Source organism: Haliaeetus albicilla, chromosome 8 (genome assembly GCF_947461875.1).
Source record: "Haliaeetus albicilla chromosome 8, bHalAlb1.1, whole genome shotgun sequence".
Classification (NCBI taxonomy): domain Eukaryota; kingdom Metazoa; phylum Chordata; class Aves; order Accipitriformes; family Accipitridae; genus Haliaeetus; species Haliaeetus albicilla.
In genome coordinates, this window is record NC_091490.1 from 42,441,104 (window position 1) to 42,454,421 (window position 13,318).

The 13,318-nt window shown below is 41.0% G+C and overlaps 1 protein-coding gene across 3 annotated transcripts in view; it reads right to left on the reverse strand.

Annotated features, from left to right (window-relative positions):
• CPAMD8 (C3 and PZP like alpha-2-macroglobulin domain containing 8) overlaps nt 1-4,444 on the reverse strand; it is a 58,513-nt gene extending 54,069 nt beyond the window's left edge. For all 3 annotated transcript variants that reach the window (XM_069790354.1, XM_069790355.1, XM_069790353.1), the window contains exons 1-3: nt 4,244-4,444; nt 1,803-1,954; nt 533-555 (exon numbers count right to left, since the gene is read on the reverse strand). In XM_069790354.1, coding sequence (XP_069646455.1) covers nt 533-555; nt 1,803-1,954; nt 4,244-4,329 — 261 coding nt within the window. In that variant the 5' untranslated portion in view covers nt 4,330-4,444. The remainder of the gene's footprint in view (nt 1-532; nt 556-1,802; nt 1,955-4,243) is intronic.
• Between the last annotated feature and the right edge of the window lie 8,874 nt (nt 4,445-13,318).

Here is a 13,318-nt window from a genome sequence, read left to right on the forward strand (position 1 = left end):
TTCTCATTCCCTCCATCTGTTAGTACGGGTAAGCTTAGTTTTACAGACTATGCTGATGGCAAAAATATTTCTAATGTCAAAGGCTAAAATGTAGACAAAACTGGTGAAAGCCTATGCTTTTTAAACAACATAGTAGTACCAGAATAACCAGCAGAGACACAATGTTCAATAATCTGCCATTTCTATGGATTTCTGTGGTCTGTCCAATGCTCCACAACAGTTACATAGCAATATGTACTACCATTCTTATAAAATAATCACAACATAGAACTTTATGTTGAGTAATGACCCACAGCTTCAGCCATTGATTTTCTTCAGTGGTGTAAGGGCCTGACAGATGAGCTGTGATGGATTAAGCTTTGTTCTTTTCACTCTCCACTCTCCCTCTTGAGAAGGTTGCTTCCTCCTTAGTGTGTGTACCAGAATGTAACCTGTATTTGTGCTGCAGCTGTTCAGAGAGCAATGCCTGATGTGGCTGAAGGCAAGTCCCTCATGTTTTCACCAAAACCATCTTAAAATAATTGACACTCACCTTCAGTTTAATTGTTCCTTTATCTAAAATATGAGAGAGAGAGAGAGAGAGAGAGTTATTCTTCTCAAGCTAAGGTATTAATGTTTTAGACATTTGCAGTTGAGTGAAAGGACTCCCCATGTCATAGAGCTGCTAACTGCAATTACGATTTCACCTGAAGTAATTTTCCTGCATTGTGTAAAACAATCTGCAGAGTGAGCAAGTCGGACCAGTAGAGTTCTCTAAAATAAACATAGTCCACATTTATTTACAAGGTAAACTGCAAAGTGCTCTGTGGTTAGAAAGTACCACCAAGGCTGAAGTTTCAGCACAGGGCATCCTATGCTTACAGAAGTATTTTGCTGTAAAAAGGACCTGGCCTCTTTTGGGACTTGACTAATTCTCAAAACAAACACTCATAGAATCTATTTTGATTGCTGGATACAGCCATACCTAAGATTTCTCTTTAGCATATGTTGTCCACATGTGTAAGCATCACTCCCTTTGAATTACTTAGCAATTGTCAGCCAATTTCAAAGACGACAAGGGGAGGATAAAACCAGAGACGATCTGTTCCAAGAAAGGAAATGGCTTTTATACAACTCCCAGTTTTTACACACAGAAGGGTTAAAACATGATGGTTAAAGAGCCTGATTGCCTGAGCCTTGTCTACATTACAGCTTACACCACTACTAGCAGTGGTAGAACAGCACTACTGGACTTCATTTTCACTAATGTAAATTCATTCAGTATTAAGTGGGACATATTCAAAACATTTTTTTCTTTACACACAGGACAGAGAGGTATCTGTCTTGGATTTTAAAGACTTATCCAACTGCACAAATATTCCCACCTCTCTCAGCAATACTCAGTCCTGAAGATGGGGAGATTGCATTTCCAGCACTCATTTTAAAATAAGGGTAGAAAATGATGATGTAGATCTTTTATTTTTCTTTAAAGTCAGCTTATCTTAATCCCTATACAGTCTCCAGTGTCAAACATTCAGGTTTCAAAAGGAAAGATATTCACTCAAACTCTTGAATATCAATTATCTAGGGTCTCTGTATGTCTTGGTGTTCCAAAATTATCAGCCTTGGATGTTTGAGATCACATACATCAAAACCACATGAGCACAATCAGCTGAGAACATTTAGCAGTAGTCAATGAATTAAATATTACTTTGGTTCCCGTTCTGTTATCACCTAAAGCAATTCTCTAAGAGATATTGATGTGCTCCCGCAGCACTTCAACTTATAAACTAGTTCTCAAGTTCAGAATTACAGGAACTTACCCAAAACTGTTCCATGGCCTCGTGACACAGTTTCTCCTTTGACTACTAACTGAATCTGGACTGTTGTCTCCTTGACAGAGTTAAAGATGGTTACGCTTATAGCTTCTTCAACACCAGATCGGAAAACAGAAGGTGCTGCAATCAAATAGCCCCTGAGAAGCAAAGTTGGAAGTGGATGGTCAAGAACAGCAACCAGAGTGTGATCTTTATTTGTAAGCCACTTTATGTACAACGAAAGGAAAAGAACAGACTACTCTGTAACATATTTGCCCCTGTAGGGTCACATTTGTGACCACCAGCAGTCTAGGCCTGTATCTAACATGCATAAAACGAACACAGAATGCTCAGAGAATCAAACAGAGCCCAAGTGGCTTACAAATCCTTAGTATTTAAAGACAGACAGTAATATTGATGTTTATTGCAAATATAGTAAATAATTTTATTTATATACTATATATAAACAAACTAAATATACAACTAGCTCATCATAAAACAGCTCAAGTTCATGAAAGAATAAGGAGGTACCTGAACCTCCGGTAGAGTTTTGTAGATAATGCTTTTTTTTGAAAAAGTTTAGACACTTCTAACATTTTTGCCTCAATTATTTTTCATGGCTCCATTTCCATAGTTCAACTTGATATACAAAAAAAGGAAGTGACTCTCAGTGTTGACACTCAGCACTTTCTAAATGTCAGACTCACATACATATAACGTGTCTAAACTTCCAATTTATATAGAAGCAGCCCAGAAACTGCAGTTACAAGATTGGGCTCAAATTCTCAGTTCTGCTACCAATTTTTTGTTCAAACAATTATATCCTTCAAGTTTAAAAACCCCAACAAAAGGGAATTATCGTAGCAGGCACACACACAGTTTTGAAGCCACCCTAGACGACCTCCCATATATACTACAATCCTTGTGTTTCTGAATGGAATCTGTACCATTCCTCTGTTCTGAATGGCACCATGCCATGAACTTGTCAACTAAAAGCATTACAGTCTCTGAGCTCTCTGATGCATTGGGCTGCAAGCAACACATTTATATTCTCTTCATGACACACCTTTCTGGTTTTTTTTTCTACCCAAAAGGATTTTTTAAAAGAAGGCGATTCCTCATACAACTCTTTAAGCCCAATTTCTCAGCCCATGCCTTTCTGCAGTTCCATGAGCCAGGGTGCTTTAGTTCATGATTAATTATCGCTTTGGGATGAGGATGATAGTGTTTTACAGCCCCCAAGTCATCTTTTATCAAATTCCAACCCCATGTTTCTCTCTCAGCAGGCCTCATTGCCATGGAGATCCCATTACCCCCAAAGGAAGTTCAGATCTCTCTGGCATTTGAGTTAAATTGCATGGGGTACTTGCAGATTCAAAACCTTATGGTTGCCAGGTTTGAAAATTCATCAGAACAATAATAAATAACAATAAAAAGTTACTACTTTGCCTGCAAATTCTTGGTAAGAAAGACATAGCTGATCTAGTTACAGAAGGAGAAAGAGTACCATCTGCATCCAGTATGAAATGATTAGATTCAAACTGTCAACATAAGCACAGCACTACAGTGCCATATGTGAAGCACATGTATTCACATTGTTCTAAATTGCTGCAGCTCTTTCTGAAGCATCAGTCTGTCGATATGGCTCTTGAAATCACTTAATAAGTGGCATTTGAATATTGAATATTTAACCTGGCAATTAAACAGTTAACTGGACAGTGACTGGACAGATCCTTTAAGCACATTTGACTAACAGCTCTGTCAGGTTACACCAAAACTTGGCAGGACGTTAAATATTTTCTAGCAAGCAAGTGAAAATAAGTTCTCCATGGCACTCAGTTAATGCAGCTATTCACGATGTTGATGGGTTATAATAAGCTCGGGATAAAGAACAAAGCAAACCTTAATCAAAGTTAACCTAAACCCACTGGAACGAGCTCCGGATTCAGTTTCTAAAAGCCAGAGAGCTTTCCCCGCAGTGAAATGTTTCTCCCCGGATGATCTTCCCCACAAGAATGCTTCACACGCTCTTCGGGAGCAACCAACATTACCTTCACCCATCCCCAGCACAACAGCAGCCCCTGCGCAACACCCCGGATTCCTTAAATAATTGTTTGCAGATAAAAGCTTTGCAGCCGCTTGCTGGAGGAGCTAGAGGCAGGTATTTCTAAGGAGTCTTGCTTTTTTTTTTTCCTCTTTCCCCTTTCCCTGCGCTATGCACTTTTGCACCGGCGAGTACAAACGTGCTGCTCGGCTGGGGAACCGCCGCAGCTCGCCCCCCGACCCCAGCCCCTCGAGGGGGCTTTGTTAAGCGGCTGCTGCAGCCACCCCCGGAACCCCCTCGCAAAACAGAGACGGGTTCGTGTGTCCCGTCCCCGTCCCCCCCCCCCGCCCCCTTTACGGGGGAGCTCCCCCCGCAGGGTGCGCGACCTCCTCCCGCTACTTACTGCCTCTCTCGGGGCTGGGCTGCGCTCAGGCTGCAAAGGGTCAGGAGGACCCCCCAGGAACAGCCGGGCTCCTTACGGGGAAGCATGGTGCTCCGGCGCCCCCGAAGCCGGGACACGTTTCTCCGCGAACAAGAGGGAGCCTTTTGTTCCCGGCGAGCGCAGCCCGAGCTTTTCCCCCGCCGCCCCGCTCCCGGGCTCGGCTCCCCGGTGCCTCTGGCCGCCGCCCCCGCCGCGTCCCCGCCCCCGGGCCGCCCCCTCCTGGCCCCGGTGCCCGCTCGGCTCCGGCCCCGGCTCTTTGTCTGCGGTTCCCCCGCCTGCTCCTGACAGCGTGCACCGGGGGAGGGAAGGAGGGGGGCCGGGCCCCCGCACCTCCGCCTCTCGGCCCCGGGCCGCAATCTGCCACCGCCCGGTCCCAGGTGCGCTGCCCGCCCGGCGCCAGGGCCCGTCCCCGGAGGGTTCCAAAGCCGCCCGCTCCTCACCTTCACCATCCTCCCTGCAGCCCGGACAGCCTAACCCGGCCGGCCTTCTTCCCCGAGGGCGGCTGTGGCATCGGGTCCTCTTCTGCCGAGCCCGACCAGCCCCGGGAGAGCACCTGCCCGAGCCCTCCGCCATCCTCCTCCAGCCCCCGAGGGTACCGGTGCGCCTCACGCAGATGCAAGAGGTGCCAGAGCTCAGGTTCCCAAAAGTCCCGTCAACCCGGACCAGGGCACAGCAGCCCCTGCATGGGTCTGGTCCCATTCACTGAGCCTTTGTGCTCCGAGGCGCTCCACCGAGCGCTGCCAAAGAACTGCTTTCCGACCCAAAACCCAGTGCCAGGACCGATGCTACTCTATCCTCCCCCATCCCTAGGCCCTAATCTGTCCATCTCCATCCCTCTGTCCTAGCCCCTGGTTACGGGGGCTTGAGACAGGAGGGGGAGCTCTCACTACACCGGTCTGAAGAAGAGGGTGCAGCCTAAGAGTAGAGCTTACACAAATCGAGGAAAAGCAGATCCAAAGCAACAGCAGAGATCGAAGGTGACAGAATAAATGCCATGTCTCACAGCCATGGATTAAATGCTGCATATAGATACCAGGGAATGACTTCTCCAACCCTTGCTGGAGACAACCCAGGCAAGGCAGGATCCCAGATGGACTTCAGCAGAGCTGAACTCTCTCCCCAGGAATAAGCGAAAACCCTCAATGGAGGTAGTTTGAATCATATTTTTTTCCCCAACGCTACACACCTGGCTTAAGGTAAACTACTTGGAAAACAGAAAAAAAATTCTAAAACGCTATTTTTTTTTTTTCCCCTAGGTTAGCGCTGTTATTTGAACCTCAGTTCCATTTCTTCTAAAAATCACTGATATGGAGCCCAGCATTTTATATAGCAAAAATACAGATTTGTATCCAAAAGTGAACTCAACAGTTCACCAAAGGCCCTTTCTTCTAGCTTCTGACAAGAAAAACAGCAAAACAAGTTGCTAATGCTGCTAAACTTTTAAAACTATTTTTTGCCCTCTTAAAATTGTTTCAGTCACCATATACTTTAGCAGTATCATTTCTAGCTAACACATTTTCTGCAAGTCAGTCCATTCCCTAAAAACACAAAGTCATCAAAAGGAGTGAGGTTTCCCTGACTACTTCAGCAATAGGACTTCAGAGGCTGATCAGTCCACAGCCAGCAGAGCAACAAAATGGTGCCTAAATTTTTCAAGTTGTTTGAAACTTAAACTAATTTTAATATGACTTCTCTCAAAAAAAAATAAAATCATTAACTCAGTAGCCTTTTGATAAGTTCAGATTATCTACAGTAATGGAGAACACTGCTAGATGTGGCTACATTTTCCTACTTACACCTATCTTAAAACAGCATTGTCTTATTTTTGTGGAGAGGCATAATAAGTCTAGAAGAGGGAACAAACTTTGTCAAATTAAAAGAAAAAAAAAAGAAAGAAAAGCTAGGCTAGGGCTTTAAAAACTGTCTCTCCTGAAAATTCCTTATACCAGACAACTTAAACAACAGTCTCAAATCAAAAGGACTATGTATTTTGCAAGGCTCATTACAGTTTTTAGGACTGGACACGACAGCTAAAATCATAGCCAAGCAAGTTTAGAAGGTTTTAAAGAAATCACCTATTTAAACCACTCTTATTACATCAACAATCCTTAACTAATGTTTTTCTACAGATCCTGTTTTAAGACTTGCCCTAATTGTCAAGAAATTTTATTCAATACAATAAGAACATCAAAATTATGCTCTCACTACTGAACAAGACATTTTTAAAGATTGTTCACCACCTTGGGAAAGGTTATTTTTATTTATTTTTAATGGGATTTTTCTAGCTATAGCTCATCTGTGGGAGGAGTTGCAGAATGTCTTGGAGCAGCTTTCAGCTTTTAATATTATGTAAGCTGAATCCATTCTGCTTGCTGCTGTGCTATTTAAGCACAACTGCTCCTCTCTTGCTCACTTCATTGCTCATGTATCTTCACATGACAAAACAACGCTACAAGAGCTACCAAGGGACTCTTTTGTTTGCCCCAAATTGAAGACACGTGCAAGAAAGCATGAAGTAAAAAAGAGGCCCTCCTAACACATCTTTTCTCTCCATCTTTAAAGTATATAGGGTTTTTCCTCTGATCTTCCATTCCTCAGAAATGTGTAATTGTACTCAAATGGTATTATTCTACTTGCACTAGGAGTTGTACTAGCTTGTACTAGCTATGATGGTCAAGGTTATAAGTAAGGCAGTATCTGTAAGAATAGGTAATGTATTTTGTTAGATTATGTTAGTTTAAGATGTGAACACTCTCCACAAACCTTGCACTAGTATTCTTTGGGGTGATGTCAATTCAATTGACATTACACTGGTTTTACATGGAATTAACTATAATGCCTGCCATTCAGATTTATTAAGAGCTGTATTTTTCTACAAATGTTTCACTAGAACATTAGTTTTATCTTTCTCCCTATTAAATGCAACTATGGCACTGTTGAGATCAACATTAACTTGCACCAACTCTGTCAAACCTAGGTCTCACTTCAAACAGTTTACGATATTCTTAATAAAATAACTGTTTTACAGCACAGATTGGCCTTTGCAACTTAACTAGAAATGGAAATAGCTGGATTATCTAAATTTAAAAGACTAGATTCCTCCTTACTGCTGCATTCTCCTCCAGTTTATTCAAACTCATTCAAACTCTAGAACCATAAAGATCCTTTCCCAAGCAAACAGCTAGGCTTTATAAGAAGCAACTTACTAGAAAGTCCATTAAAGTGGGAATGTTTTGGTTTTGTCTTGTTGGGTTTGGTTTTGTTTTTTTGACAAACCAAAACATGCAAAGATAAAGCAAAATCTGGTAAATCCAAGTTTTTTTTCAGCTTCATCATATACTCAAATACATCCACAAAACCCTGTATGCCTCAGGATCTTCCTGTCTGCAAAGCAGCAATACTAATGTTAGCCTCCTTCCTAAGGGTAACACTTCAGAGCGTGTTGAAATCTTTTGATTAAAGACAATAAGGAGGCAAAATGAAAATGAAACACCTTTGCTGTTCTTATGGTACAGCAGCCTATAACTGATGTACAAGACCTCACCAATCAAAACAATGATTTTGATAATAGTCCTCCAGAGATCAGGTATGTTTCAGGTAAAACAGCATCATGCTGTTGAAAAAAATAACTATCTCTACACTTAATCTATACCTCTTCATAGAGCAGACCCACAAACAGTTCCTTACAGACTCATGCCTGAGATCTATGGGGTACATACCAAAAAAAACCCACAAAGTGCCACTAAACACCCATTCTGTAGTAATCCACATTTTATCTTTGAAAAAGCTCTCGGTATGGACATTGAAGAAGCAATATGATTCAGCAACGAATTGATGAATGCAGCACAGTACACTTCTAAAATGCAGCTCCATCTTCAGCATAATGCTATAATATTTTTGAACACAAAACACTGTATTTTTACATTTCAGAAATCACAGCTAGAAATTATCATTACGAGTATAGCCATTTTAAATAACTGTTAACTTTTTTAAAAGGAGAGATTTCTTCCAAATTGAAGATTTTCTACTTGATATTTACTGACTATAAGAAATATCAGGCAATTACAGTCTCTAAAGACTGCAAACCATTCTTCTAATTATGAAAGTATGTGCAATCCTGTAAATAAAGCTAGAATCAGCTTGGTCTGAGAAAAAAGGAGGCTTTAGATATCATTTCAAACTATTTAGTTACTGAAATGGAATTTTCTGTGCCTGCCAAAATGAATCCTATTCAGTGTGATGCAACAGGTGTTGGAATTCCAGCAGCCGCCTGCAACCCACATCTGGTAATAGTTAGGAGTTTAAAGGAAGTTCTGTAAGAACTGCTTATGTATAAAAACTATTCATCAGTCAAATCTATGGGCCATATTCACCCACCGGCTTGCACTGTGCATAGTTCGGATTTTTATTTCGTTTACAAAAAACGTAATTCTGCTCCTCATGAAATTTTAGGAATCTCAGGCACTTGTCCAGGTTGAAAGTGTGCAGGGGATTGGTATGGCTATACTGGTGTGTCAGAAAGGTGAGGGAGGGACTGCAGTTTAGAGAAGAAAGTGCAAGTACATCTATATTGGTTCTGACTAGATCTAATTTATGTCCTGACTGCTTGTACACTCTCATCATTACTCTGTAGAAGAAAGAATTCCCCACCACCACCCATGTTCCATCTATCTACTAAATAAACGACATGCAATGTTAAAGTTATCAGACAGGTATTTGTCAAATAAAAACCAGCGTTAACACTAAGCTCTAAATAATACTAATTCTTGAGTACTGATACTCTCAGCTGTACCTCCTTTTGCCCCCCCCCCCCCCCCCCGCAATCACAAAATTCAGATCAGTAAGACTAGTCACATGAATCAAGTGGTAGGATCACGCCATCAATAATTAGCCCTTTTTAACTGCCTCAGCATGAGTGTTATCACTAACTTGTCACACAGGTGACCAGACCTAAAGGCACACAAGGTAACACTCACTTATTTAAAAATTTTGAGAATACATGTGTAAATTGTGCACATAAGAGAAGATGCTGCAGTAAAAACAAGGTTATTAACTATTTAGTTTTGCATTAAGTCCTGTACGCACTAGATTTCAGTAGAAGGTGGGTGAAAAATAAAAAACAAGGGACAATTCATCAGCTTCAGGGAAGCCAGAATCATTTGTCCCCCATCCCCAGTGGAAAACACTCATGTCAGTCATTACATACCACCAGTCAAGAATAAGGTCTTAGTTACTTTTTACAGCATTATATTTATGGTAAAAATCCCCCACCCATTTCTTTAACTCCCAGTTTTGTTCTCCGTTTGTGTTCCTGTGACAGCCTCCTTTCTGTTAGCCAAACATGGATACCTAATGTAGAAACTGATAACTGCAAAACAAGTGTCCTATTGGCTTTGCCGTACTACTGCAATCTTACCAGCAATGAGGACAATGTCTTTTAACAGAAACTACATCAGTCCAGATACAGAGTGGTAGAAACAAGACTGATCCTGCCTCCCAGGAACACAAGCATCTCTAGAACAAAATTACAAGGGAAGGATAATTAAAGAGCACATTCAAAATAAGAATGTAATCTGAGTAGCATATAACAAGAAGATAATGATATCGAGAACATAATTATTAAACAGTTCTGTCAAAAATGCTTATTAATCATCTATAGAACAGGAGAGGCTGATCTTTCACAGTAGTATAACATTTTAATTCCTGACAAAATGACTGAGATAGTACTAAGAAATCATTCATATGGGCAGATGTCAATTTAGAATGGGAATAGAGCACTGTGCTTAATCAGCAGTGGCTGGTCATTAAGACACTTAGTAAGAAATTCCTTCCCAGTTTTCTTCTCAGCCTCTACATATGACTGATGCAATAGAAGTTTGTGCATAGTCTAGTGTTTGGTGGCAGTTTTATACATAAATAAGGGATCTAGAGAACTTGTGAAGTCTCCACACTTAAGAGTTATTAAAAATTCAGCTGGACACCTTTATAACTAGGAATGGGTAGAGACATCCTTTTATCATACAAGTCATATTAATTTGAGAAATTTGAGTTTGTTCAGTTAGGTGGAGACAAATTTCCTAAGACAAAGAAGGTGGCAAGAAAGGGTTAAAGGCTCTCACCATATTTGGGTACTGCCTATACAGATTCCATACTTACCCTGTCCATAATATGCTGAAGTTGTGTAAGTGTACCAACATTGCTCTATAGTTAAGCTAATAAGCTTCATCTTGGTTTAGCTGGGAATCAGTGCTGCACTCCTGTAGTTACTTGTTTACCATTTCACTTACTGAAACACTGTCTAAAAAGTTCTGAAGAAATACACAACAAAGCATGACTGCTGAAAGGATTAAGTGCCACAGACAGAGCATCTTTTTGGGTAGTAGTCCCGAAAACTCTACTAATCAATCAGCTGTTTAACTTCCCACCACCACATGCAGTAGATATTAAAACAAGGAATTAAGTTTTTATATCCTACAGGCCATCTCTGAACACATTATCTATATAAACAAGAAATTAGTTATGTCTTAAGAGGCAAATTGTGTTTGCTTCCCTAACATACGAAGTTTAAGATCTTGAAATAGCAGGAAACTCGATAGGTCTCGCATATATATTATCACAGAAATATTTTAAAAGAAACTGATCAGAGGCATTTGAGACTACTCTGCAAACCTCACCCTCCATCCTTGTGCTTGCTTTACAGACCACACACAAACGCAGCGGAAGAAACAACCTAAAAATCATTTCTGTGAGTTGAACAGGAACGCTCACATAATCACTGGAAATGCTCTTAATTGGTGTGGCTCAGTGGCGCATTTCAGAGCTGTTAGATCTTCTGCCGCTGTGGAACTCTTTTCATGTCCTGGCAATCACAATCCAGCCAGCAGTTTGTTTATCATATTCAGTATGAGTTTCCGGATCTCCAACAAAGTGGTATTTACTCCGAGGCAGGGAAGACTGCAGTAATCCAATAAGTTCTCATTAGCCTAAAATGCAGAAACATCTGCTGGGGTCATGAGCTGCTTACTTGCTGTTGATGAGCAAAGAATCAGCTCCATTTGAAGCTAGTGTGAACAAAGAATTGTAGGGTTGGGGGGTGGTGGTGAAGAGACGAACGGGCCTTGATTATCTCCTGGGCTGCACCTCCACCATAGTGCACCACAGGCAAGGAGGGATGCTCCCTTACCTTGACCCCTGGTGACCCTATTGCAGAGAGCACAGGAATTACAGCAAAAAATGCTTTGATTCAGCCTTCCTGAGCTGGTGGTCAAAACAGTCAGGCAACACCAGCGTAACTGAAGAGAACACTGTCAGAGCTCTCCAAGAAATATCACAGTCCAGGCAGTGCAATCTGTGCAGTGCAAACCTAGCTCAAAATTACCTTGCCAACTGCTTTTTAGACAATTAAGAGAATTTTGCAGGGTACAAATACTTACATTCTGTGTGCTCTCCCCTTCCCACCCAGGCTCTCAGACCTAGCTGGCTTGTTTCACAATTGCTTTCAGTTTTTGGAAGAGAAAAAGAGTCCCCCCCCCAAAAAAAAAGCACCTTAGGACACATGAATGTTAACAACTGGTCAGTAAGAACCTCTGGCCTAGAAGATGAATACATAGGTAATAAGTACTGTACAAATTCAGATAGAACAAAACTAAATCTTCATTGATACAAATTACAGAAGGGAGAACATTATTAATTCTAGGTTTAAAAAAAAAAAAAAAGGGAGATTGATAACCTGAATAAAAAGAGCCCTTAAATTGTTTAGGATTCCAACCGATTCAGAGCATGTGACGTTGTCAGAAAATAAGTGGAAAATACAAAATAAGTGGTGTCACATCTGTTTAGCTCCTGCTCCAGTGATTCTGCAGTTCTTTGTTGTTGTTATTGTTTGTACAGTGTTAAATGTGGCAGCATCTAATTCTGTGGCTATTTCAAGGTGGAGGAGCCTAAAACACTTCTGCAAAGAGCCAACCCAGAACCACTTAGAAAGAATATTCAGGAAAATAAAAATGGAAAAGTCTCAGTTCAAAACAGCTTAAAACCCTTTCCTGGAGAGGCTGAGCTGCTTTATCTAACACTTGTCTACCATTTGTACAAAGAATTACACAAGTGTCCAATTTAAGGAAAAGAATGGCCAGAATGCTCAAATCAATGCCTACGATTCTTCTGAAACAATAAGCGCACATCCCCAAGCACTTCATTGTTTTGTACATGCAGTTGGCCTTTAGCTCCAGGACTCCCACTTTGCCTTAGGCTTGTATAGACAACGACTGCCACCTGCAGCAGCAAGGATGAACTACTGCCCCCAAAAATTCAGAGCCTGTAATCATGATCACAGCAAGCAGAACCTTTCTCTCCACCCTTCTTCATGGGAGAGAACTAATAGCGTTCCACTTTGCTTTATAATATCAATGCAGATATATTGCACTTGATTAATCTAGAAATTGATCCGAGTGAGAAAATCCAGAAGGAAGCTGAAACTCCACCCAAGTCCTCTTTCACCCCTCTCCAAATTACTGAGTAAAAGGATATATGTTAACATTAAAATCAGAACATGTACATTTATGCTCTAGATGGAAAATATGTACCTGAAATCAAAGCACTTCTAAAAAAATTTATAGTGCTGTCTGTTGCTTAAGTATCATTTGGGTGTATATATATATACATATACACACACACAATAGTATCTCAATGGTAGAAAGTCATTTGACTGAAGAGGATGGGTTTAATTTAAAAGTATTTCTTAAAAAAACCAAACTTTTTTTAGACCAGCAATGAGGTCTACCATCAAGAAAACCTAGGAAAGACATTCTGACTTGTGTCTGTGCAGACACAGAATTATCAAGAGACTCTAAACTTGATTTTCATTTCATCCCTCCCCCCTCACATTTAAGACGACCACTCTTAATTTTCTGAGTTTCAGAATGACACACTCATGATAAGCAGCTTAAAGGCATGAGGACACACATCCTAGCAATTATCCAAACCTAGGAAAAACAGTTGTTTGACCACCAGGTTCATCATATGGAGCCTTTCTACAGA